Source organism: Leuciscus leuciscus (assembly GCF_965113295.1).
Source record: "Leuciscus leuciscus genome assembly, chromosome: 4".
NCBI lineage: Eukaryota > Metazoa > Chordata > Actinopteri > Cypriniformes > Leuciscidae > Leuciscus > Leuciscus leuciscus.
Genome location: NC_138728.1, coordinates 36,372,523 through 36,398,363, shown reverse-complemented (window position 1 = coordinate 36,398,363; position 25,841 = coordinate 36,372,523). Strand labels below are relative to the sequence as shown.

The following is a 25,841-nucleotide window of genomic DNA, read 5'->3' as shown; positions in this document are numbered from 1 at the left end:
AGCTCTAGTGATGAAACAGAAATGGAAAGATCATTACCATCAGAGTAGTACCACATATGTGGCCTTCATTGTCAAAATAAAACACAAGTCTGCCATCCTCAAGGGTTCCAGTGCAGCTTGGGTCATTTAGGTGCAGGTGCTCAGGATAAAAACCAGATTCAAAGAGCTGGCAGCGGGATAGAGATATGAAGCCGGTGCTGCTGGCACAAGACTCCACAGCATCTGAGCAGATAAAGGATTTCAGAGATTATATATATATATATATATATATATATATAAACGGTCAGTTCCAGTCCTTAATTCTGATTGGTCAATAGCTGAGTTTTCAGTCCTATATTCATAATAACTCTGTTTGAATATCCGCTGCAATATCTTGTCCTTTTAACAGTTAAGGGTTAACTTTTAATGTTCTCTTTTGTCTTGTCATGCTTCAATGGTTTAAAAGCATTTGTATGAAGAATGTGATCATATAATGCAAGCATGACAGAAAAAAAACGGATGCTGTGATAATTGCGTTAAATATTTTTAATGCATTAAACTGAAAAAACAAAAACATTAATCACATTGCGTTAACATTGACAGCAAGGACATAATCAAGGCAAGACCGGTGTTGTGACTATATTTTCTAGTTTATTTGACCGTAAGCGCAACAAGCCATGAAAAAGAGGCAGCTTTGTGTGCAATTCCATGCCGAAAATGTGAATTTTTATTATAAATTTGTGTGTGTTATTTGTTGTTATTGGAGATATCAGAGATTGATGGTACATAAATTATTTTTTACACATTTTTTAAAATGTTTGAAGGAGTTTTTACACAGCACCCCTGCTCTCGCCAGACGGCACCCGGTTGAGAAACGCTGATGTAGACTGTGAAACTGACTTGAGCGAATGAAAATGTGTTGTTTTTTTGGTTTGTTTTTTGATTAATGTATGAATACACAACAAGTGTGAGAGCACTTACCAAAGTTTTCAGGATTTGGTCTTTGTCCTTGCAAGCAACAACAGCCATAGACACCACCTCTCTCCTGGCAAGCCTCATTTTCAGTGCAAGTACTACAAACTAAAACAGACAAGAAGACCATTGCACAAAAGGACATGGAAGCATGCAGTGATTTGGATCTTGACCTATCGATATGTGTTAAAGTATATCAATACATCAGAGTGACTGAAGGATATAGAGATTCTATTTACGCATTGAAAACAGCTGAAATTGACCAAAAAGATTATTTTGCACAAATAAATAAATAACCATTTCCATCATGACCACCATTGACATGAAAAACCCAATGACTGTTATAAAATGACATTGCTGTAAGATGACAGTTCAGAAGTGCTCAGTAATAAGGTATAAGGTAGGTGAACTTCAATAAAAAGGTAGGTGAACTTCAACATGGCGGCTAAAGATCACACGCGTCTGGTTCTATAAAGCCACCTATTTTCTCATCAGAATCGACAACAAAATGTAATCTCTCAGTAAAACCCTTTCTATTAAACTGGACTGTAATGTTGTATATATTTTAACAATATCGGTACTATCATTGTGACATCGATATATTAAAGAAAGCAACGATAGCGTTTTCCCCCTGGTTTTGAGGAGTCAACACGCACTGTACTCTAAAATTCTAAATAATGGGAATGTAAAGTCAGCTTGTACCTCAGTGACTCGCGAGAAGGAATTGTCATCCAACAATAACTCGCCACTGGGATATTTTCAGTTAGCACTAATATTACTTTTGGCTGGAGATATAGAACTTAATCCTGGTCCACAACCCTATGGAAAAATTGCCCCTGGCTGTGTACAATCTCCGGCACGATCAAATGGTGATGGCTGTGCAAACATTGACGACAGCTGTTTCATTGGTCCGGCCGTGTCTGTTCCACTCTTGGTGTCCCATGGGCTTCAGCCTCCCATTTCGTAGTTTGATCTCTCTGGTGCGGTTGGTTTGTGTGTGGATTCCTTGTCGGGGGTGCTGGCGCGAGCGGCGTTGTGGCCTGATTCTGCTGGACCATTGGTGCTGGCTCTCTTGGGGTTCCCAAACATTGCTGCTGTTGGTGTGTCTAATCGTGGAGGCGTTCTTGCGCGGAGTGGACTGGATCCAGTGCATTTGTTTGATGCGTGCCAAAGTGCCAAACCCGTTGGTGGTGAGTGTTTGACTCGGCTACCTACAACACCTGTCTGTTTGATCGTACATTTGAACAGATCCTTCAAACCGAGGAATCCGGTAATGATAAGGCATCGATCAACACATTTTTTCCAAACTTTGAATCAGGCTAAAATTGTCTGGGATACACAATGTAAAATGAAAGGATTGTTTGGCGGACATTTAAACATCCAGAGTATGACTCCTAAACGCGAACAACTTGAACATTTACTCCAATATTGTAATTCCAATATTGACTTTCTAGGATTATCCGAAACTTGGTTAAATTGTTCCTCCTCAGAGTCAAGTCAAGTCAAGTTTATTTGTATAGCGCTTTTCACAATACAGATTGTATCAAAGCAGCTTCACAGTATTAAATTAAAATAATACAACAAAGTTTGTTTCAAGAGGAATTTATTGATTGATAAAATTAAATTAAATATCCCCAAAATATCCTCAACTGAGCAAGCCAAAGGCAACAGTGGCAAGGAACCGAAAAAGTCCATCAAGTGACCTAATGGTGTCCTAAAACTCCATCAGGTGACCTAATGGAGAAAAAAAAACCTTGGGAGAACCCAGGCTCAGTCGGGGGCCAGTTCTCCTCTGGCATTTATGAGCTAGAGGCCGTATTGTAGTTTGAACTGTGGGATTATATGAATGCCTGGCCGAAGAGATGCGACTTTAATCTAGTTTTAAACTGGGAGAGCGAGTCTGAGCAACGAACAGTATCAGGAAGACTATTCCAGAGTTTTGGAGCCAAATGTGAAAATGCTCTCCCTCCTTTGGTGGTTCTGGATATCCTAGGTATGACCAAAAGCCTAGAATTTAGTGATCTTAAAGAGCGCGATGGATTATAGGGTGATATAAAGCCCTAAACGGCTTAGCTCCAGTCTATTTAACGGATCTTCTAAGTCAGTAGCAATACCTTGTAATTAATACGGAACTTTATAGGTAACCAATGCAGTGATGACAAAATCGGTGTTATATGATCATATTTTCTTGATCTCGTAAGAACTCTAGCGGCGGCATTTTGGACTAACTGTAGCTTGTTTATTGAGGATGCAGGACAACCAGCTAATAAAGCATTACAGTAATCCAGTCTCGAGGTCATGAATGCATGAACTAACTTTTCTGCATCAGAAACTGATAGCATATTACGTAGCTTAGCAATGTTTCTAAGGTGGAAAAAGGCTGTTTTTGTAACATATGAAATATGATTTTCAAAAGACAGGTTGCAATCGAGTATAACACCCAGGTCTTTTACTGTAGAGGATAAAGTAACAGGACATCCTATGATGTTAAAGTTGTATTGTGCGAGGTTTTGTGGGCGGTTTTTTGAACCGATAAGTATTACCTCTGTCTTGTCTGGATTTAATAAAAGAAAATTACGCGTCATCCAATCTTTTATATCTTTAACACACTCTGTCAATTTGGAAAATTGAGCGTTTTCATCCGGCCGTGATGAAATATATATTTGAGTGTCATCAGCATAACAATGGAAACTAATTCCATGTTTCCTTATAATATTTCCAAGTGGCATCATATATATTGAAAATAACAGAGGGCCTAATACAGATCCCTGCGGCACTCCATAGTTTACTGGAGTTATGATCGATTTTTCTCCATTTAAATAGACAAAATGGTAGCGGTCAGATAGGTATGATTTGAACCAGCTTAGTGCTTGTCCTTGAACACCAGTATAATTCTGTAGTCGATCTAAGAGTATTGTGTGATCTATAGTATCGAACGCAGCACTAAGATCAAGTAAAACTAGTATTGAGATACAGCCTTGGTCAGAAGCTAAAAGTAAATCATTTGTGATTTTAACGAGCGCAGTTTCAGTGCTATGATGCGCTCTGAATCCAGACTGAAACTTTTCATAGATCTCATTTTGTTGCAAGAAAGAGCCCAGTTGAGCGGACACCACTTTTTCTAATATTTTAGGGTGTACTCACACTAGGCACGGTTGCCATGAACCGGGCCCGAGTACGATTGTCCCCCCTCCCCACTCCCCCTCTGGCCTGCACTCACATAGGGTTTCAGCATTCGTGCCGGAGCACGCTTACTTCATTATGGTGCGACGGTTTCGGGATAAACAGGAAGAGCGGCGCTCTCACTGAACACAATGGAGTCCAGCACGGTTAGCGCTCACACTGCATGCGAACCGCGCCCGAGTCCAACTGAACCGTGCTCTGGCCCACCTCTTCCAAGCGGGCCAGGGCCGGCTAATCGAGCCGCGCCCGGGCACGGTTCGGAGCACTCACACTAGTCAAACGAACCGCGCTTTGGTGGTCAAACGCACTCGGGCACGGTTCAAACTGGCTAGTGTGAGTACACCCATAGACATAAATGGAAGATTTGAAATGGGTCTATAAGTTGCTAGATTATTATGATCTAATTGTGGTTTCTTAATGAGAGGTTTTATAACTGCCAGTTTAAATGTTCTTGGAACATGACCTAAAGATAAAGACGAGTTAATAATATTGAGGAGAGGCTCTTCCACTACAGGTAACACTTCTTTCAGTAGTTTAGTTGGTATAGGATCTAATAAACATGTTGTTGTTTTAGACGAAGTGATAAGTTTATTTAACTCTTTTTGTTCTATAGTTGTAAAGCACTGTAATTGTTCTTTCGGGGTGATAATTGAAGCTGAATTATAAGGCGCGATTGAAGATTGAACGTTTACAATTGTGGTTCTGATGCTTTCTATTTTCTCAGTGAAGAAGTTCATGAAATCATTACTACTGAACTGTAACGGGATATTTTGTTCGGGTGACGTCTGTTTATTTGTTAGTCTAGCCACGGTGTTAAATAAAAACCTTGGATTGTTTTGGTTGTTTTCTATTAGTTTGCGGAGATGCTCAGCCCTGGCCGCTTTTAGGGCCTTTTTATAACGTGACATACTGTCTTTCCACGCGATTCTAAAGACCTCTAAATTAGTTTGTTTCCATTTACGCTCTAAAATACGGGTTTCTCTCTTTAAAACATGCGTAGTATTGTTATACCATGGTGCTTTATTTTTCTCTCTGACCTTTTTTAATTTAATAGGTGCAACCACATCCAATGTTCTAGAGAGAATGGTGCTCATAGTGCTAGTTAGTTCTTCTAGTTCATCTGTTTGTTTGGGTTCAGGCAGCAGCCGAGACAGATTAGATAAGCAATTTGAGAAATTATCTATGGTGGATGGGAGGATTGTTCTGCCTGGTTGATAACGCGACGCCGCATGACATATTACAGCAGTACGTAATATGCAAGTTACCATGTAGTGATCAGTGACTTCATCACTTTGTGGAATGATATCTATATCGGTTGGATCGGTTCCATGTGAGATAATTAAATCGAGTGTATGATTAAGACGATGTGTTGGTCCGGTGACGTTTTGCTTGACCCCAAATGAATTTAATAAATCTGTAAACGCAGCTCCTAACGCATCATTTGGATTATCTACGTGTATGTTAAAATCTCCAACAATTAGTGCTTTATCGACATTGACTAATAGGTCTGAGAGAAAATCTGCAAACTCTTTTAGGAAATCAGCGTAAGGCCCTGGCGGTCTATATACGGTAGCCAAGGCTAGAGATAATAGGGATGTTTTTCTAACATCTAAGAGCGTAACATTTAGTACAAGTACTTCAAATGAAATAAACTTATTACCCGTTTTCTGGGTAACATTTAGAATATCTCTATAAATGGTTGCAACACCTCCGCCACGACCAATCAGACGGGGCTCATGCTTATAACAGTATCCAGGAGGAGTAGACTCATTAATACCGAAATAATCATTTGGTTTAAGCCAGGTTTCAGTAAGGCAAAGTACATCGAAGCTATTATCTGTGACTATTTCATTTACAATAACTGCCTTAGGTGTGAGTGATCTAATGTTTAGAAGACCTAGCTTTAGAAATAGTTTTTGTTTACTAATAGCAACATTTTCTGTTTTAATAACAATTAGATTTTTCCTAGATCCTGCATTAGATTTATTATTTGATCTCACTAAACGAGGAATTGTCACGAAATGGTAAACGAGAGTCGAGGATTCACGTGCAGAGGAGATTTAATAAACAAACACAGTACAAAGTACAAAAACTCAGAACTCAGCTATCCAACAGACAGGAACATCAAGGACAGGTAACTCGGACAACGAACCAGCACAAGACTACAAACACAAGGAGGCTAAATAGGGGAACAAACAAAGGAGGGTAACGAGACAGACAGGTGGGACAAATTAACCAATAATCAGATAACAAGATGGGAGGGGCTAGACAATAGACACGAGCACATGGCCCAAAATAACAAAACACCCATGTGCAGCACAAGACAGGACAGGCATGTGACATTACCCCCTCCCTACGGAGCGGCTACCAGACGCTACATAAGACCAGGGCGGGAAGGGCGGGAAGGGCGGGAAGGGCGGGAAGGGCGGGGCGGGAAGGGCGGGAAGGGCGGGACAGACCAGGGCGGGAAGGGCGGGAAGGGCGGGACAGACCAGGGCGGGAAGGGCGGGACAGACCAGGGCGGGACAGACCAGGGCGGGAAGGGAGGGACAGACCAGGGCGGGAAGGGAGGGACAGACCAGGGCGGGACAAGGGGAATGGACAGTTCAGAAGGCCAGGGAGGCACACAAAGTTCGGGAGTCCAGGGCGGAGACGACCCCTCGGGCGGCCAGGGCGGAGATGACAGTCCATCGGGCGGCCAGGGCGGAGACGACCCCTCGGGCGGCCAGGGCGGAGACGACCCCTCGGGCGGCCAGGGAACAGGCACCGGCTCAGGAACAGACACCACCGGCTCAGACCCCTAAACGCGAACAACTTGAACATTTACTCTGTAATTCCAATATTGACTTTCTAGGATGATCCGAAACTTGGTTAAATTGTTCCTCCTCAGAGTCAGTAGTAAATATACCTGGATATAATGTTTTTAGACAAGATCAGAAGCAGGGGAGGGGTTTTATTGTATGTAAAAAGCACTTTAAAATGTAATCAAATTGAATGGCCAAGTGAAGTTGGTCTTGAGTGTGTTGGTGTGGATATCTCACTTTCTGCTGAAATGTCTTTTACTTTAATTTGTATGTATCTGTCACGATGTGGTTTTGTGTCCTGTCATGTTTAGTGGTTCCCTGTCTGTCTATTATTCATCCCAGGTGTTTCCCATTAACCACGCCCCCTTGTTATCCTGTCTAGCTCATTTACCCCTGTATTTAAGCCCTGTGTTTCAGCCCTGTCTTTGTGAGTTCTTTTTTTGACTGTTTTTGTGTCTACAGTTACGCTGTTGTTCGGTTGATCTGTTCCTGTGTGCTTGTCCTAGTTTGTTCAAGTTTAGAATCTAATTAATAAAGTGTGCTGCAACTGGATCTTGCTTCATCTGTGCCTCAACCAACACACACCTGAACGTAACAGTATTGTAAACCTTCAAGCAAAGTTGGATTTTTATGACAAATTGAAACAACTTCTTAACCACTGTGATTTGAAAAAGGAAGTAATTATCATGGGAGATTTTAACAGTAATTTGAATGAAAGGAAGGAAAGAAAACATTTTAAACAGATTTTTGACTATTTTAACTTTACACAACTGATAGAACAGCCTACTAGAATAGCCCCTCATTCTAAAACTAGAATAGATCTATTGTTTACAAATAAACCTAAACGAATTGTAAAGCATTGTAACCTGTTGATCATAATGTAATTTTCTTTTCAAGAAAACTAACAAAGCAAAGCTTTTTTAATTAATTTAAAACCACTTCTTATCGTGATATAGTCCCTAAAAATCAGCAACTAAATCTTGAAATATCTTTAAAAGAGATTGACTGGAGTGAAGTCCTGCAAAGTGAAAATATAGAGAGAGGCTCTGATTATTTTTGGGGAAAAGTTAAAGAAGTATTTGAGTGTTTTACTAGAAGGGGACGGTTAACAAAAATAAAAGGGAACACGTTGCCCTGGGTTAACCATGAATGTAGGAAATTGATGAAGGATAGAGATAAGCTCCTTAAATAAATAAATAAATCGCTGAATTCTGGTCTTTTAACTGATCTATATAAATACACTTCTATGAGGAATAAAGTAATACAGACTTTACGAAAGTCTAAAGCCAGTTTTTAATGAACAATATTGAGGGGTCAAAAGGGGATGGGAAAAAAAATCTGGCAAACCATTAATAAATTAGCTGGAATACAAAAGAACATTGATAAAAGTTTTGAGCTTAAAATTAACATTTTAGTAAAGGATTCTTTAACTATAGCCACTCATTTTAATACACATTTTATAAATTCAGTTGATGAATTAACCCAGCTTTTTACAATAAAAGATGTTACTTATAGACCTATTCAATTTGATCAACCGATTTTTCAAATAGATGAAACAACTGAGTTAGAAGTATATTATTGATGCATTAAAAAGCTCCAAAGCAAAGGATGCCTATGGGCTTGAAACAACATTTTTAAAATCAATTAAAGATTCTTTAGTATGCCCAATAACACACATGGTAAACTTGTCATTCAGGCAAGCAGTTGTTCCATCTGCTTGGATGGTGGCTACAGTTGTCCCAATTTACAAATCTGGAGATAAATCAAATTTGAAAAATTATAGGCCAATTAGTATCCTTCCTATTATATCTAAGGTAGCAGATAAATGGGTGGCTAATCTTTTGACTAATTATCTAAATAAGGGTTTTACTTCTTTATATCCAATGCAATTTGGTTGTCGCAGTAATTATTCAACAGATTCAGCAAACTGTTTGTTTGTTGAGAAAGTGAAATGCTTATTAGATAAGAATGCGTGTGTTGGTGCTGTCTTTTTAGATCTAAAGAATGCATTTCACACTGTCGACCATCAGTTGCTTTTATCTAAACTAACAAATTGACATTTTTCAGAGGAAGCAATACTTTGGATAAAATCTTATCTTTCAAATAGGAAACAACGTGTATGTATTGATGGTATAAAATCTTCTTACACTGCTTGCCCCAAGGGGGTTCCACAAGGTTCTATTATAGGACCAATTCTATTTTCACTTTTAATTAATAATTTACCTGGAGTATGTAAAGATGTAAATGTTCATTTGTATGCAGATGATATAGTAATTTTAACCATGCTAAGAATTTTGAAAAAGCCTTGATTACTTTGACTTCTGCTATGAACAAAATACAGGATTGGCTTACCAGGACAGGTTTAGTATTGAACACAAAAAAAACTGAGTGTATAATGTTTTCAAAACAGTTAGTAGAGATGACACATTCAAATATATTTCTGAGAGGGGAGGAGCTTGAAGTTGTTAAAGAGTTTACGTATCTTGGGGTTACTTTGGATTCTACTCTTACTTTTAAAAGCTGTGTAAAAAAGTTGTCTAATATTGTTGCCATTCTTGATTCGTTGGTGCTGCAAGGTTGTATTTACATTCAATGATTTTTTCACATATCCAGTATTGTTTCAATAGTTGGTCATTCACAGGTGACACAACTCTAAAGTTAAAGGTGCATTGCGCAAGTCTCTGAGTTTTTGCAGAACTATGCCCCCTCTGGCGGCAAGCGAAACTGCAGCCAGAAGTGTGCACGCTCACAGACAAAAGTTTTCTTTTTTTTATCTTACGTGGAGTTTGCGTTGGTGTTTGAAATGAACTACAAGCCGGTCTCTTGGAATCCATCTTCTACGGAGAATGGCGGCGAATACACAAACCTGCCAGACAGCCAGGTGAGCGCGCCGTGAACGCGCATGACGTCACGCCCAGTCTAAAATTCCGGCCCGAATCCCTCTTATTTATTTTACTTTACAGGATTATAGAGACAATCTCAGTGATCAGAGAAGGGCTCATTCAGCCCATCAGGCAATTGTTTAAGCATGTATGGGTTAGAAAACGGGTATTTTTAACATGAAAAAGTTGCTTAATGCACCTTTAATAGAAACACTGTATAAGAAGGCAATAAAAGTGTTGGATAAAAAACCCCTCTCATTTCATCACTGAAAAAAAAAGAGAAAAAAACATAATTTATTGAGTTTTGAAATTTCAATTACCGTATTTCCGCACTATAAGGCGCACTTAAAAGCCTTTAATTTTTTCAAAAAACGACAGTGCGCCTTATAATCCGGAGCGCCTTATATATGGATCTGGGGCCTTATATTAATGTCTGTAAAACAACCGCTGACTTAAACCTTTTGTTTATACTTTCGCCTGGCACCGGAGCGCGAGCCTCCGCTGACTGCGTGCGCACCTCCCCAAACAGACGAGGCATTTATACTTGACGCAACTGTTTTGTTTTAGACTGAACACCAGACCATACAACTGATTTAGACGCGCAAACTGGGTGCCGGTGTGATGAGATGTACTAATATCCATCTGCTCGGGCAGATTCGGCTCAAAGTCGTGCATCTTCGGATGCGGAGGCGCGCGCGCTGTCACAATGACGTCATTTTGCCGCGCGCGCCCCTCCGCATCCGAAGATGCACGACTTTGAGCCGAATCTGCCCGATCAGACGGATATTAGTTTTTTATTACCTTCGCGCTCATGCGGACGCGTCGAGTATAGACAAGGTTTTACAGCTCAGCCACTTGTTTTTTCATATTTTTTTGCAAGTGGTAGATCTTGGTTTACATTTGGACTTTGGATGTGATCTTAGGCTTGAAAAGGTTGGTGACCACTGCATAACGCAAACCCAGTCAAACGTTTGACTGCAGTATCTTCTATTCTATGCGCCTTATAATCCGGTGCGCCCTATATATGAAAACAGTTCTAAAATAGGCCATTCATTGAAGGTGCGCCTTATAATCCGGTGCGCCTTATAGTGCGGAAAATACGGTATGCATTTTTTATTTATTAGGTCTGGCATGGGCTTGCCTCACCTCCATTGAAAGAATTTATAAAACAGAGGACAGATTGTGGTATTGGTACCTGGCCTGTCATTAGAAGAGGGGACTGTACCATATAGGCAAACATCTTTTGGTCAGAAAGTATTATCTGTGATAGGGAGCAAATATTATATTAGTTTACCGCAGTCAATAAGACAATGTTCTACTTATCACACTTTTAAAGAACATCTAAAGAAGTGCCTTATGACAAATCAGGTGTGTAAACATTTTTCTTTGTAATTTTAGTAGTGTGTTTTGGGTATTGTTTTTTTTTTGTAGTGTTGTGTGTATTAAGTATTTGTTCTTGTGTGTACCTGCCTAGGGACTGCGGATGTAAATTAGCAATGTTGCTATTGAAGGGGGTGGATTTGAATCCACTGCTGCTTCAATGTATATGTAATGAGTGACTATAATCAAGGTATTAATAAATATTTTTCCTTCTAAATATCAAATGAGTTGAATTACTTCTCTGGAGATTTTACGTTGTTATAGAAGTTACCAGTGTGATTAATGAAGTGTTCTTTTCATGTATTCTTTAATGTCTGTATTTGATATCTGAATGCAGTAACAGTGCTTGCTTATTTATCCATCCCGACTTCCAGAAATTAAATAGGGACTGGTTTTGTGTCTGAGAAAGGTCTTCAGCGTGTTAAAACATATAGGGGTCATTGAAGCCAATAGTTTAAAGGTGTATTCACACCTGCCTTGTTTGGTTCGATTGAATCGAACTCTAGTTCGTTTCCACCCTTGGTGCGGACCTTTTGGGCAGGTGTGAATACAGCAATCGAACTCGGGTGCAGACCAAACAATCGAACCGAGACCCAGCTGAAGAGATGGTCTCGGTACGGTTCCAAGCGAACTCTGGTACGGTTCATTTACGATGTGAACATGAACCGACTCAATTGTAAGAAAGCACTGCTGTTACGGACTGTTCCAAGACACGAAGGTTTAGATCCAAGTGCAGCTTTATTTGAGGGCAATCCAGAGGCGTAATCCAAGATACAGGCAAGGTTCATACACAGAAAGGCAGTCCAACAAAAGAAACAAACAAACAAACAAAACAGGCAGGGACCAGAGGCAAGAGAGTAATCCAGGGAACAGGGCAAGATATCCAAAAACCAAGAGACAAGGAAACCAAGAGAATGCTCAGAATTGCAGTGTAACACTAAAACAAGACTTCGCGGTGAGTGAATGAATGAACATGGTATAAATAGACTGAGACTAACAGGGTGATGGGACACAGGTGAATGCAATCAGTGATGATGAGTTACAGGTGACTGTGATGAGTGATCAGAGATGAGTCCGGGCAGTGAGTATGGGAAATGTTGTCTGAGAGTGAACGTGAGTGTCAGATGTGGAATGCCCTCTGGTGGCTCTCAAGGGCACGCCAGCTGGTGACCGTTACATAGCCCCCCCTTTAAGGAGCGGATTCCAGACGCTCCTAAATTGTCCAGGAGGGTGGTGGAGCGGAGGCGGACCCGGGGGCGGGATGGAGGGCTAGGCCCGTGGAGCGGAAGAGGACCTGGAGACTGTGGCGACGCAGGCAGTGCAGGTGACCAGGGCGGAGCAGGCAGTGCAGGCGACCGGGGCGGAGCAGGCAGTGCAGGCGACCGGGGCGGAGCAGGCAGTGCAGGCGACCGGGGCGGAGCAGGCAGTGCAGGCGACCGGGGCGGAGCAGGCAGTGCAGGCGACCCTTCAGGTAGCCAGGGCGGAGCAGGCGACCCTTCAGTCGGCCAGGGCGGAGCAGACGACCCTTCAGTCGGCCAGGGCGGAGCAGACGACCCTTCAGGCGGCCAGGGCGGAGCAGACGACCCTTCAGGCGGCCAGGGCGGAGCAGACGACCCTTCAGGCGGCCAGGGCGGAGCAGACGACCCTTCAGGCGGCCAGGGCGGAGCAGACGACCAGGGCGGCGGAGACGACCCTTCGGGCGGCCAGGGCGGCTGAGACGACCCTTCGGGCGGCCAGGGCGGAGACTTTCCCTCGGGCGGCCAGGGCAGAGCAGATAGTCCATCGGGCGGCCAGGGCGGAGACTTTCCCTCGGGCGGCCAGGGCGGAGAATTTCCCTCGGGCGGCCAGGGCGGAGACTTTCCCTCGGGCGGCCAGGGCGGAGACTTTCCCTCGGGCGGCCAGGGCGGAGACTTTCCCTCGGGCGGCCAGGGCGGAGACTTTCCCTCGGGCGGCCAGGGCGGAGACTTTCCCTCGGGCGGCCAGGGCGGAGACTTTCCCTCGGGCGGCCAGGGCGGAGACTTTCCCTCGGGCGGCCAGGGCGGAGAAGATCGTGCAGGCAGCCAGGGCGGAGACGACCCCTCGGGCGGCCATGGCGGAGACGACCCCTCGGGCGGCCATGGCGCTGGAGCAGACACCACCGGCTCAGGAGCAGGAGCAGACACCACCGGCTCAGGAGCAGACACCACCGGCTCAGGAACAGACACCACCGGCTCAGGAACAGGAACTGGCACCACCGGCTCAGGCACTGGAACTGGAAGTGGAAGTGGCACCACCGGCTCAGGCACTGGAACTGGCACCACCGGCTCAGGCTCAGGAACAGACGCAGGCTCGACGGCGGCCATCTTGTCAGGGCACACAGGCTCGGCAGGCGTGACGTGAACAGGCTCGGCGGCGGCCATCTTGTCCGAAGACACAGGCTCGGCAGGCGTGACGTGAACAGGCTCGGCGGCGGCCTTCTTGTCCGAAGACACAGGCTCGGCGGCGGCCATCTTGTCCGAAGACACAGGCTCGGCAGGCGTGACGTGAACAGGCTCGGCGGCGGCCATCTTGTCCGAAGACACAGGCTCGGCAGGCGTGACGTGAACAGGCTCGGCGGCGGCCTTCTTGTCCGAAGACACAGGCTCGGCAGGCGTGACGTGAACAGGCTCGGTGGCGGCCATCTTGTCCGAAGACACTGGTGTGGAAGACGTGGCGTACACAGTCTCTGGCTCTGGCCGGGCAGGACTGACGTGAAGCTCTGGCTCTGGCTCGGCAGGACTGACGTGAAGCTCTGGCTCGGCAGGACTGACGTGAAGCTCTGGCTCTGGCTCAGCAGGACTGACGTGAAGCTCTGGCTCTGGCTCGGCAGGACTGACGTGAAGCTCTGGCTCTGGCTCGGCAGGACTGACGTGAAGCTCTGGCTCTGGCTCGGCAGGACTGACGTGAAGCTCTGGCTCGGCAGGACTGACGTGAAGCTCTGGCTCGGCAGGACTGACGTGAAGCTCTGGCTCTGGCTCGGCAGGACTGACGTGAAGCTCTGGCTCTGGCTCGGCAGGACTGACGTGAAGCTCTGGCTCTGGCTCGGCAGGACTGACGTGAAGCTCTGGCTCTGGCTCGGCAGGACTGACGTGAAGCTCTGGCTCTGGCTCGGCAGGACTGACGTGAAGCTCTGGCTCTGGCTCTGGCTCTGGCTCGGCGGCGACACTGTGTCTCCTCCACACATGCAGTACCGCCACTGCATAGAAGAGGAACACGGCCTTCCTGGCCATGGCAGGACTGATGATGGGGAGTTCTGGGACTGGCGTGAAGTGCAGACGATGACCTGGCGTGCCATGGAAGGAAGCTCTCCTCACATCTGGAGAGTGCCTCTCTCCAATCCAAACCGGAGAGATCGGGGAGCTCCCTCGGGTCGACCTCCTTAGCCCCCAGCCGGTAACACAACTTAATTGCCTCGTCACCCAGAGAGCAAGAGGCAGCGAGAGGAACAAACCCCCAGGTGTACTGGAACAAATCGAGGCTATCCAGGGCCAAGGCCGCGATCTGTCCAGCGAATTCCCGGGTCATGCTGGGAAGATCAGGCGAGATCTGTACTGCTGGATTCCTGGTGGTCATAGCTGCTGGATCTGGGCGTGGCGAAGTCTTCTGTTACGGACTGTTCCAAGACACGAAGGTTTAGATCCAAGTGCAGCTTTATTTGAGGGCAATCCAGAGGCGTAATCCAAGATACAGGCAAGGTTCATACACAGAAAGGCAGTCCAACAAAACAAACAAACAAACAAACAAACAAACAAAACAGGCAGGGACCAGAGGCAAGAGAGTAATCCAGGGAACAGGGCAAGATATCCAAAAACCAAGAGACAAGGAAACCAAGAGAATGCTCAGAATTGCAGTGTAACACTAAAACAAGACTTCGCGGTGAGTGAATGAATGAACATGGTATAAATAGACTGAGACTAACAGGGTGATGGGACACAGGTGAATGCAATCAGTGATGATGAGGTACAGGTGACTGTGATGAGTGATCAGAGATGAGTCCGGGCAGTGAGTATGGGAAATGTAGTCTGAGAGTGAACGTGAGTGTCAGATGTGGAGTGCCCTCTGGTGGCTCTCAAGGGCACGCCAGCTGGTGACCGTTACAACTGCGCCTTTACGTTCATTTAATTATTTGACTGCTCTTATGCTCTTATGAGGGTAGCCTACTTAACACAACGGACATTTTGGCATAATGGTTTGTGTTATTGTTCGTTCAAGTGCGAAAGAGAATTCCATTCCGGCGCGCTGTCTGGCCACACGATACTGTTGCACGTCTTTCTGCGCGTCGTGTGTGCATCATTGGAATGGAATGAACAGGCTTGGGAGGGTTACTTTAAAAATGTATTCCGTTACAGTTACAAATTACTTCATAAAAAAAGTATTCAGTAACGTAATCCAAGTACTATAATATGAAAGTAATGTAACTGATTACTTTGGGATTACTCTCAAGGTCACTTATATAAATAAAGTCAAGCAAGAAGAAATATATTTTTATTTATTAAGAATTTGGTCCAGTGTACAATATTTGCAAAATATACACACATGCCTGAATATATATTTATGTAAAGGGCTATACAGACATCTAGTGGCTAATGTATGGTATCACAGATTATTTTGTTTTATTTTTAACTAATTTTTAACAAAAAAATAAAAACACAACATTTAACATTTTTACACAATCTACATATTAGTTTATTTTAAAATAGGCCTACATGTTGACTAAAGCCGTGATCTTTCTTAATTTGCCTGACTGGAAGTGGGGCGTTGGCAGTGGGAGTTCCCCTACGTTACCTAGACAGCGAACAACCCGTTACGTGAGAAAAGATAAGAAAGGACATTTTGGGTAGCCTACTAAAAAAGCTACTCTCCTAATTTCTACAAAATAGCAGCGGAATTTCCATGAATTAAAAGCGATTTTACCCGCAGGCAGCATCGTTTCTACTAGCAGCAGTGATTCAATCTGCGTCTGAGGAGATTGTACAAAGCTGTTATTTGCACATGCACCAGCCCGTGGCTCACGTGAGTCATTACTGGCAACAGAACCATGAACTTCTATATAATCAAGCAGCGCCCTTAAAGGGTCATGAACCCCTAAACCAAATTTTCTGAGATTTTAACAGAGGTATGTGTGTTGAACACCATTGAAGACAATGTTAGCATCTGTTAGATTTAATAGTATGGGGAAAATGGTTAAATTTTAGTTTTTTTCTGCTATTTTCGTCTTCCGGGTTTAAAATCTTCATCGTGTCCACGTCACAGGCAGTGACGTGGCAGAGCACTATAGTACTTTGATGACTCATCGGTGTCTCATAATTATTCATGTACTGAGTTTTCTTATCCAATGAGAAGACACTTTCTCTTAATTATTCATGACACCACGTGGAACTTTCCAATGACAGACATGTCAAACTGTGATATCGCGTAGTAGATGAGAGAGGCAATGATGGGACGCGCGTTTGTTTTCGTGGTGCAAAAGTTCCAGTGCATCTTTCCCCGCGATTCTGCCAGGGCTAGACTCCGGCCATCAACCACGGACACATCTAAACTATCTGTGTGTAGCAACCATTCAACTGGAGAATGGTGGACTTCGGCCTTGTACACCAATGCAGGTTTCGTCTTGCGAGTGATGCGGTCCCGAGGACTTTTCTATCGCTTCAGAGGTGTGTGTGTGTGTGTGTGTGTGTGTCTAAAACGTAACCCTGACCGTTATGCATTTTGTTAAATAATCACTCGTTATTAAAATGTAGATATTTCGATAATACCTCAATTGTATGGAACGTATGCTTAGTTTGTGCAAATTTCTATGTCACTGTCCATCTTTATTATGTGGGTTTAGGGGGCGCGTAGATATAGGCTATGTACGGAACGTTTTTTTTTTTTTTTTTTTTAAGCGGAAAATTTATTACTTTCAAATATATGCATTTATAGTGTGTATATAAACAAATATTTATTTTATAATGACATAATTATACATGTACATTTAAATGTTTTAAATACAATTATGATTACTGTAGGCTAATATGTAGCAGGGCATTCAGTTACTTTTGAAAAGGACAAAAATAAGGTGTCCGTGTATTTCATTAGATTGTAACTTTGCCAGTTATTAAAAAAATCTAGCATTTCCTCACGTTTTACCACTGATTTTTAGTGACAGTCGATATGCATGCATGGGCCACTGGCGATGACAGTTTCCCCCCCTCCCCTCTCCCCTGCCGTGCCATACCACACCCACTCCCCTCCCTTCTTCTCACAGCCACCACGCCCAATTAAGTTGCATTTTTCAAAAAGATTGTGAGCTAGACTTGAGCTGAAAGAGGGGGGTTTCATGACCCTTTAACTGTCACCGTCCCGTATACGGGACGCCTACGTTTACGTCACTATATTACAATTAAATCCTAATTTAATCATGACAAACTATATATTGTAGGAAAGGTCTAAGACTCCTTAATAGATATTTCAGCACTGTTTTTTGTTACAATTTATGCAGGAACAGTAATAGATGAATTTATGACAAGAGTGCACCTCAAAAAATCGACATCATAACAGGAGTTCTGGCGTTTGTCACAAAAAGTCGACGCACACACTTTTAATAATTGAAACTTTGGTTTTCATGCTAAAAGTTCATAATAAAACATTTAATCTAGTATTTGTCAATAAAAAAATATAAAATAATATTATCTTCTAAAAATTATGACATATATATTATCCTCTAAAATATTATATTATATTTTTTTATCTCCTTTTTTTATTACATTACATATTTTAGTAGTTATCATAAATTAGGTATCATTTGAAAGCTTACGATCTCAGAATTCATCCTGTGAAAACTGTTTTGAAATTGGACATTGTGTTACCATAGAAACGGTACTCTAAATTATTTTATCAGGCTCCTCCCCTTTTGGGCATCATTATGTTTAATAATTTATGATAAAAATATTTTCTTATCTTGACAAAACACATATTGTCAGAAAGGTCTGAGTCTCAAGGTTCCATATTTTGTGACAGAAGTGATATTTGGACAGAAATTTATTAATTTGTTATGTTAGAATGCATACAGTTAAATTCAATGGAATTCAATGACACCCGGTGGCTATTTTTGGTAATACGCCTAAACAAAATCTCATGGGAACTTCAATTTTTGTGATATCAACTTCAAATTTGGAACACAACTTGGTTAGATATATGGCTTTCATTTTATAGTAAATTTTTTGTAAAACATATTTTGTAAAATATATATTTTATATAAAATAAAAATATAAAATAAATTATATTTAATGTAAATTTAAACTTCCATAACTTTTTCATACTTTAATTTTTTGAAGTGCTTTCACTTCAGCAATAATCTGCTATTTTTCCCCTTTAAAACAAGAACAAACTTAGGTCTATACTCCAAAGCATTCTTGAATTACAACCATTTAAGCTTGAATAGTGCATTTTAATGTACATTTTCAAAAAGGGGGGTGACAGCTAAGGGGTTAATATAGTGTTATTATGCCAAAATACTTATTTATTTAGTTTTAAATGAAACCATTGTAATCCTGAAAGTATTCCCCCTTTTTTCAAAATGTAACTTTAATCTGATTACTACGTTTTTTGACGTAACTGTAACGGATTACAGTTACTGGATTTTTGCATCCTGATTACATAACGCCGTTACATGTATTCCGTTACTCCCCAACCCTGGGAATGAATGAATGAGTGTGTGCATCAGGACATTCACATACAGAGCGTTCTCTTTAGTCTAATCGCGCATAAATGCTTGACGGAACCGTCTTGCAGCACATTGTCGTCTTCTCAATCTGAATTACAACATCGTATAGAATGATGACATTGTATCATATGATACTCATTAGTTTCTTCATATTGCGTTTGTAGAGCATAACACAAAATCAATAAAAGAACAAATATTGCAGTATGAAATATCTCCATGCTGAGCCTTTTTTTTTGCACTTCCTGATTTCCCTACTTGAGAATCCTTGTCCAATGAATGGATGACCTTAGCACACGTGTGGTTTTGTTTACAAATTATGGTTCACTTGCAAAAAGAGCAGTGTGAAAGCGAACCATACCAAACCCCCCAAAAAAACATTTTATTTGGTCCGGACCAAAGCAAGTGAACTATCGGACTTTCCTGGTGTGAATACACCCTATAGTCCAGGCAAAGTAACTCATTTTGGAGCCAAAAATAGAACAAATTGTTAAATAATTTTTTTTCAGCATAGATCATTTCTATGAGGTGTCCAGAACAACATACTAAAAGTCCTAAGAAATCCTAGTTGAGGAAATATGTTAAATTCTCATCAATCCGAGATGTGTGCCAATAAGGCCAGGCAACAATACAACCCAATGGGGCTATTTTTTTCCTTTACTCCTATCAAAATGAAACTTTACACAATGAAAGTACCCATGAAAAGTACATTTTTTTTTTATTACAAGTTTCTTTGAAAATGAATTTGAATATGCAAATGAGCTATACACTAATCGAATATGCCCAAAATACACCCAAATAGGCTTAATTTTTTTCTTTACTCCTACCACAAGAAAAGTAAAACATTTTGTATTAGAAGTTTCGTTGAAAATGAATTTGAATATGCAAATGAGCAATATACTAATCGAATATGCCCAAAATACACCCTAATGGACTTATTTTTTCCCTACTCCTATCACAATCAAACCTCACAGAGTGAAAGTATACATGAAAAGTAACATTTTTGTTTTACAAGTTTCTTTGAAAAATCTATTTTAAATATGCAAAAGAGCTCAACACTAGGCCTAATTGACTTACGGCTGAGAAACCATAAAGTCACAAGTAGAAAAAACAGGGGCCAAATAACTAACACATTCATGTCCATTCAGTAAGTTAACCTATGCATAAACACGATAAATTTGAAGTCACTTGCCACACTTACCTGGGTCACTTGCCACAAAAAGACTTATATTGACCTTAAGAATTGATTGCACAATCTTGCCTCCAGTTGCTTTCTAAATTCTTTTTCTTTTCTTTTTTTTTTTGCGAACAAGCCTTACCTAATGACATTCCTCCACAGATAACATCAGAAGAAAGTCAGAATAGCCATCTTAGTCATTAGTAACATGGTGAGATTAAATTTTCAGTTGGTAGATTTACAAATGATTGGTATTGTTGGTAAGATTACGAGATTACAGGCAGAAGTCATTCTTACCAACTAAACGATTCACTCTCACACAGAAGACAGATGAAAAACCAGATAGACACACTTTCCAGACATTCCAGCTCTTTAAAATAATTTTGCCAGACACCAAAACTGTACAGTACGCTTGGGTCTGCCGAGTCTGCAAATGTCTATGTCTGCTGGGAACGTTTGGCCGAGTCTCCTGTCAGAGAGATCTTCAACTCCCACCTCCGGTGGAGCTCCGGATCCCGAGGGAGGCTGGAGATATTGAGTCCGAGTGGACCATGTTCTCCACCTCCATTGTCAAAGCGGCCGCTCGGAGCTGTGGCCGTAAGGTCTCCGGTGCCTGTCGAGGCGGCAATCCCCGAATCCCCGGGTACTGGAGAGGAGAATATGGCTGATAGTAGAACCTCGGATTCAGGAGGAACAGTGCGGTTTTCATCCAGGCCGTGGAACACTGGACCAGCTCTATACCCTCTCCAGGGTGCTGGAGGATTCATGGGAGTTTGCCCAACCAGTCCACATGTGCTTTGTGGATTTGGAGAAGGCATGCGACTGTGTCCCTCGCGGCGGCCTGTGGAGGGTGCTCCGGGAGTATGGGGTCCGGGGTCCTTTGCTAAGGGCTGTCCGGTCCCTGTACGACCGAAGCAGGAGCTTGGTTCGCATTGCTGGCAGTAAGTCAGACTTCTTCCCCCGCGACCCGGCCCCGGATAAGTGGAAGAAGATGGTATGGTATGGTACCAAAACCGCTTCTCTTTTTGTAGTTAGCAAGTATTTCAGACCAGGCGGGCCACATATCAGACTTCAACCATTTGTAAAGTAGTTTTGCGGTGTTATGAGAAGCTAGCAACAGCAATATCTAGGTTAGTTAAAAAAATTAATAAAATAAAAAATAAAATAAAAATAAAAAACACTAAAAAGAAACCTCCCCTGTTGTTGCTACCTTGTCGTGGTGGGGAGGCTTGTGTGCCTCCGTGACCCTGAAGACTATACCGGTGGGGGTTATACCCCTGGCAGGTACTACCAAGCTAGGCAGTTTTCAGGTAAAAGGATTGCCATCACCCATTGGCAGTAGGATGATTGGATGAAGATTGGGCCAATGTATTTGTCATACATATGAACGGTGTTTCTGCCTATGCAAATTAGGACATATTCAATAAGTGTGGTGCTCATGTGCATATTCAAATTCATTTTAAAAAAACTTGCAATACAAAAAAAGTTACTTTTCATGTATACTTTTACTATGTAAAGTTTTATTGTGGTAGGAGTAAAGAAAAAAATTAAGCCTATTTGGGTGTATTTTGGCCATATTCGATTAGTGTATAGCTCATTTGCACATTAAAATTCATTTTCAAAGAAACTTGTAATACAAAAAAAAAGTACTTTTCATGGGTACTTTCATTGTGTAAAGTTTCATTTTGATAGGAGTAAAGGAAAAAAATAGCCCCATTTGGTTGTATTGTTGCCTGGCCTTATTGGCACACATCTCGGATTGATGAGAATTTAACATATTTCCTCAACTAGGATTTCTTAGGACTTTTAGTATGTTGTTCTGGACACCTCATAGAAATGATCTAAGCTGCAAAAAATTCTTTTACAATTAGTCTGTCGTAAAACGCTATTTTGCCTGGACTATAAGAGACCGTTTCTTTGTTAAATCCTTACTTTCCAGTTAGACTAAAGTGTAGCTCTCCTTGAGAGAAAGAAAGCATTATCTTGATGTTTTGAGAGGACTCTCCTGTTTATAGTTAAAGCCTGGCCAAATCCAACGTTGGAAATGCTGTGTGTCGGTGTGTGTGTGTTAGTATTCTTGGTTACAGGTTAAGGAACCACTGGCATTATTGGAGAGTTGTTGTTCTGGACATGTTGGCGCCCAGCAACCCAAATCTGAGAACTGGAAGGTCATGACGTGCCTAAGCGGGGTGGCCTACAAACTCCTGTGTGAGTCTTGAAGCTGACTTCTGCTGATGAAACTGCCAACTATCTTCTGTAAAACTTTTCTTCAGTTTATTATAATTCTGACTCTGGGTCTTCTTTCAAACATCTGGTCCTTGGGTCCTAAACTGTTACCCCCTGACACTATAATCCAGCTTGTTTACATTGTGTATTTTGTACAAATGTTCATTAACATGCTTTGTCCCTATAAAAAAAATAAAAAAATAATAAAAAACATGAAACGAGACGTTCTGTTTGGAATAGGAACTTGCATGCTGACTCTCCTGCCCTATTTCCATTACAGATTTGCACAAAACATTTGTGATATTTTCTAAATGTCAATAAAAAATGATTGCGAAATTACGGTTCCATTAACTGACTGAAACTTAATTTTTTCCTCTCGTGAGTCATTCCAAAATCATGGTGATGGATGTTGGACAGGTTTATGTATATTGCAGCCACTGCACTAGCCAATATTTTTAATGGAAGGAGACGTAGGCATGTGTCCAAGCATTAATGGCAAGGAGAAACCCCTTATACTTGGAGCGGCACATAAGAGCAGTGTTGGGGGTAACTCATTACACGTAAATTGAGTTACATAATCAATTACTTTTTCAAGCAACTAGTAAAGTAACGCATTACTTTTTCAATTTACAGCAAAATATCTGTTATTTTTTCAAATAAGTAATGCTAGTTACTTAATCACATTTATTGACTGACAGCTCTCCTGTCCCCATGTTGAGAGAAATAAAGTGAGGAGGTGTGTGTGCGCTGTGTAAACATGATGGTAATTTTAGTTCTAGACTAAATGTGATCATGCATTTACTCATCTCACTTGCATGAAAACATTCATTATTCCTCAAAATGAATAAAAACAGTAAAATGCAATCTCAGATTTTTACGCAAAATTTGTATAATTAACTATATTAAATTACACAAATATACTTTGTTTTTAATCTCACTTTATTAACCGATCGTGAGCTTAGAATTATAAGGTTCTATCTCCACTTTTGGTCAAATTGAGTTTTTGACATAATCTGATCCATTAGGTGTTTATTAATGCCTGTGTGGTGTTATTTTTGTAAAAAAAAATTTTGTTAGTAGTTATTAATAAAATAAAAATGTTCCATCTCTCCATTGCCAGCTGGGATGTAAAAACTTTGATGCTCAATATCTCAGAACTACCCTAAACGGAGATAGAACCTTATAATTCTAAACTCACGCAATGTCTTTGCTGCTGACCTTCAATGATCAAATTCAACCACAGGAATAAACAAAAGTTACCTTTAGATTAGATTTAGAAATAAGAGTGTTGAACTTCCTTCTCCTGTATCCTTTTGTTCTTCAATCCAGAATGGCAGAACAGCTGAATGCTTTGTTTGAGCTACGCCCTCTACAACAGGCGTAAATATGCATTTCCTTTTACCTGAAGCTTATTCATTTCACTTTGAGTGTGAAAGGGCCTTAACATTTGCCAAAAATAATAATAAAAAAACAAACAAGCAAGCCCAGCCCAGGTGAGAAAAAGTAACGCAAAAGTAATGTAATGCCTTACTTTCCATTAAAAGTAACTAAGTAATGTAATTAGTTACTTTTTGGGAGTAATGCAATATTGTAATGCATTACTTTTAAACTAACATTAACATTTCCCAACACTGCTTATGAGGCGTTTCTTCCTCCTTTCTGCTTCAAGGTCTTGATAAATTGTGGCATTTCTTTGTTGTTTAGAATCCAGTATTCATATATATATATATAAGAACACCTGGGGCCTGTACCATGAAGCCGGTTCAAGTGGCTAGCCAGCTATGTTTCAGTTTAGTTTGCGCCAACCCTGGGTTTTAGGCACCATGAAAATGGTTTGGCTTTTAGCAGTGTTCATCGCCATAGTAACTTACGCTCCACGGCTAACCTGGTCCGGGGCAGGTTATGTTCCAGGTAAGAGATCTCAAACCGAAATTGGAACAATCAGTTCTGAGCAAAGTAGCATGTCTGATGCGATAAAGTCACTCCACCTGTTTCTACTCCAAATTAAAGGTCACTACATAGCAAATGATTTTTAAAGACAAAATCGTCTGGCTTTTTGTAATGCTTATTTAGAATAATAATTTTGTACGATTTAGATATTATATATGTAATTATTAATCGATCACACATGTACGATTTTAATTTATCAGTTATTATTAAGCACAGTTTAAATGCAAAAGTAAAGGTATGAGAGTCGGCTGTTAATTGACTAAATTGTATGTTTTAATTTAAAATGTTTGCGATATTAACATAAGTACATGTTTAAATGTTTTACCACTTGCTTGAGCAACTTAATATATAAATCTGAACAGTTGCACACTGCAAACGCAGCATATGTGAAAGCACAATGCAAACGGAGTAAGTGTGAAACAGGCGTAACCTAGAATGTCATCTCACATAAAAATCATGTGGTAACAGGTTTTCATGTACAATGTGGGATACAGCCAATTTAAATGATTAAAATAGTTAAAATAGTCTATAATACCTGATGGTGAGGCTATTGATGAAGATGTTGGAGAGGTTGTTGACTGTGAGGATGATGATGGTGCTGAGGTTTGTGAAGATAGAGTAACTGGCAATGAAGATGACGAAGTATCTGGCAATGAAGATGATGAGGATGAAGTAACTGGCAGAGAAGATGATGAGGATGAAGTATCTGGCAGTGAGGATGATGAGGATGAAGTATCTGGCAGTGAAGATGATGAGGTTAACAAAGTTGGTGAGTCTGGTGTCGTCCACGCTGCTGATGGTAAGAATGAGGAAGATGATACAAAATTAGATTCTGTGGCATTAGAGTGGTGTGATTTTTAACACTTTAAAACATTTATTAAGACTTCTTGGATGGATGTTTTGTGTTGAGACTATTAAGTCTTACATTGCAGACGTGCAGTCTGCTGGTAGTCAGGACAGCAGTCACCGATGACGAGGCAAACCTCGTCACAGTAACACCCACGGTAGCATTCGTTATTATGTCCAGGACAGAAGAGCTCTGGGGGTCCTGAACACTGGGCTGAAAAACCCAAAGAGTGTGCAGATCTTAAAGTTATCAAGACATGACAACATCAATAACAGCAAATTGGTGATCTAAATATACACAATATATTAATAGAAAACATATTTTGACAGATTGTAAGTCAACTTCATAGCTTTGGCAAAATGTATTCCCTTACATTGTTAATTGCTTTGTTCTATTTAGTATTTCCCCCCTAATCCCTCTCTCCTTGTTGTATCTAAGATGACATCACAATTATAGCCTTTTAAAATATAAATACAATTTTGAAGTTTGTGTTCTTTAAAATACTATCTACATTTTTTATGTATATATTTTTATGTATGTATCAAAACAGACACACACTTTTTTTTTTTTTTTACTGTATTACTGAGGACTTTGCATAGACTTCCATTGATTTTCTATCAGGATAATTATATTTTTTATTGCCTAACCAAACCCCAACCACTGACCCTACCCATCACAAAACACTACATTTAAAGGTCCCATGACATGAAATTTTCACTTT

The 25,841-nt window shown here is 41.2% G+C and overlaps 1 protein-coding gene across 1 annotated transcript in view; it reads right to left on the bottom strand.

The window, feature by feature from the left end:
- Nucleotides 1-25,095, bottom strand: part of LOC309497441 (pancreatic secretory granule membrane major glycoprotein GP2-like) — a 29,384-nt gene extending 4,289 nt beyond the window's left edge. The window contains exons 1-3 of the mRNA XM_082167730.1: nt 24,809-25,095; nt 961-1,059; nt 38-222 (exon numbers count right to left, since the gene is read on the bottom strand). Of these exons, the coding sequence (XP_082023856.1) occupies nt 38-40 (3 nt within the window). The 5' untranslated portion in view covers nt 41-222; nt 961-1,059; nt 24,809-25,095. The remainder of the gene's footprint in view (nt 1-37; nt 223-960; nt 1,060-24,808) is intronic.
- Between the last annotated feature and the right edge of the window lie 746 nt (nt 25,096-25,841).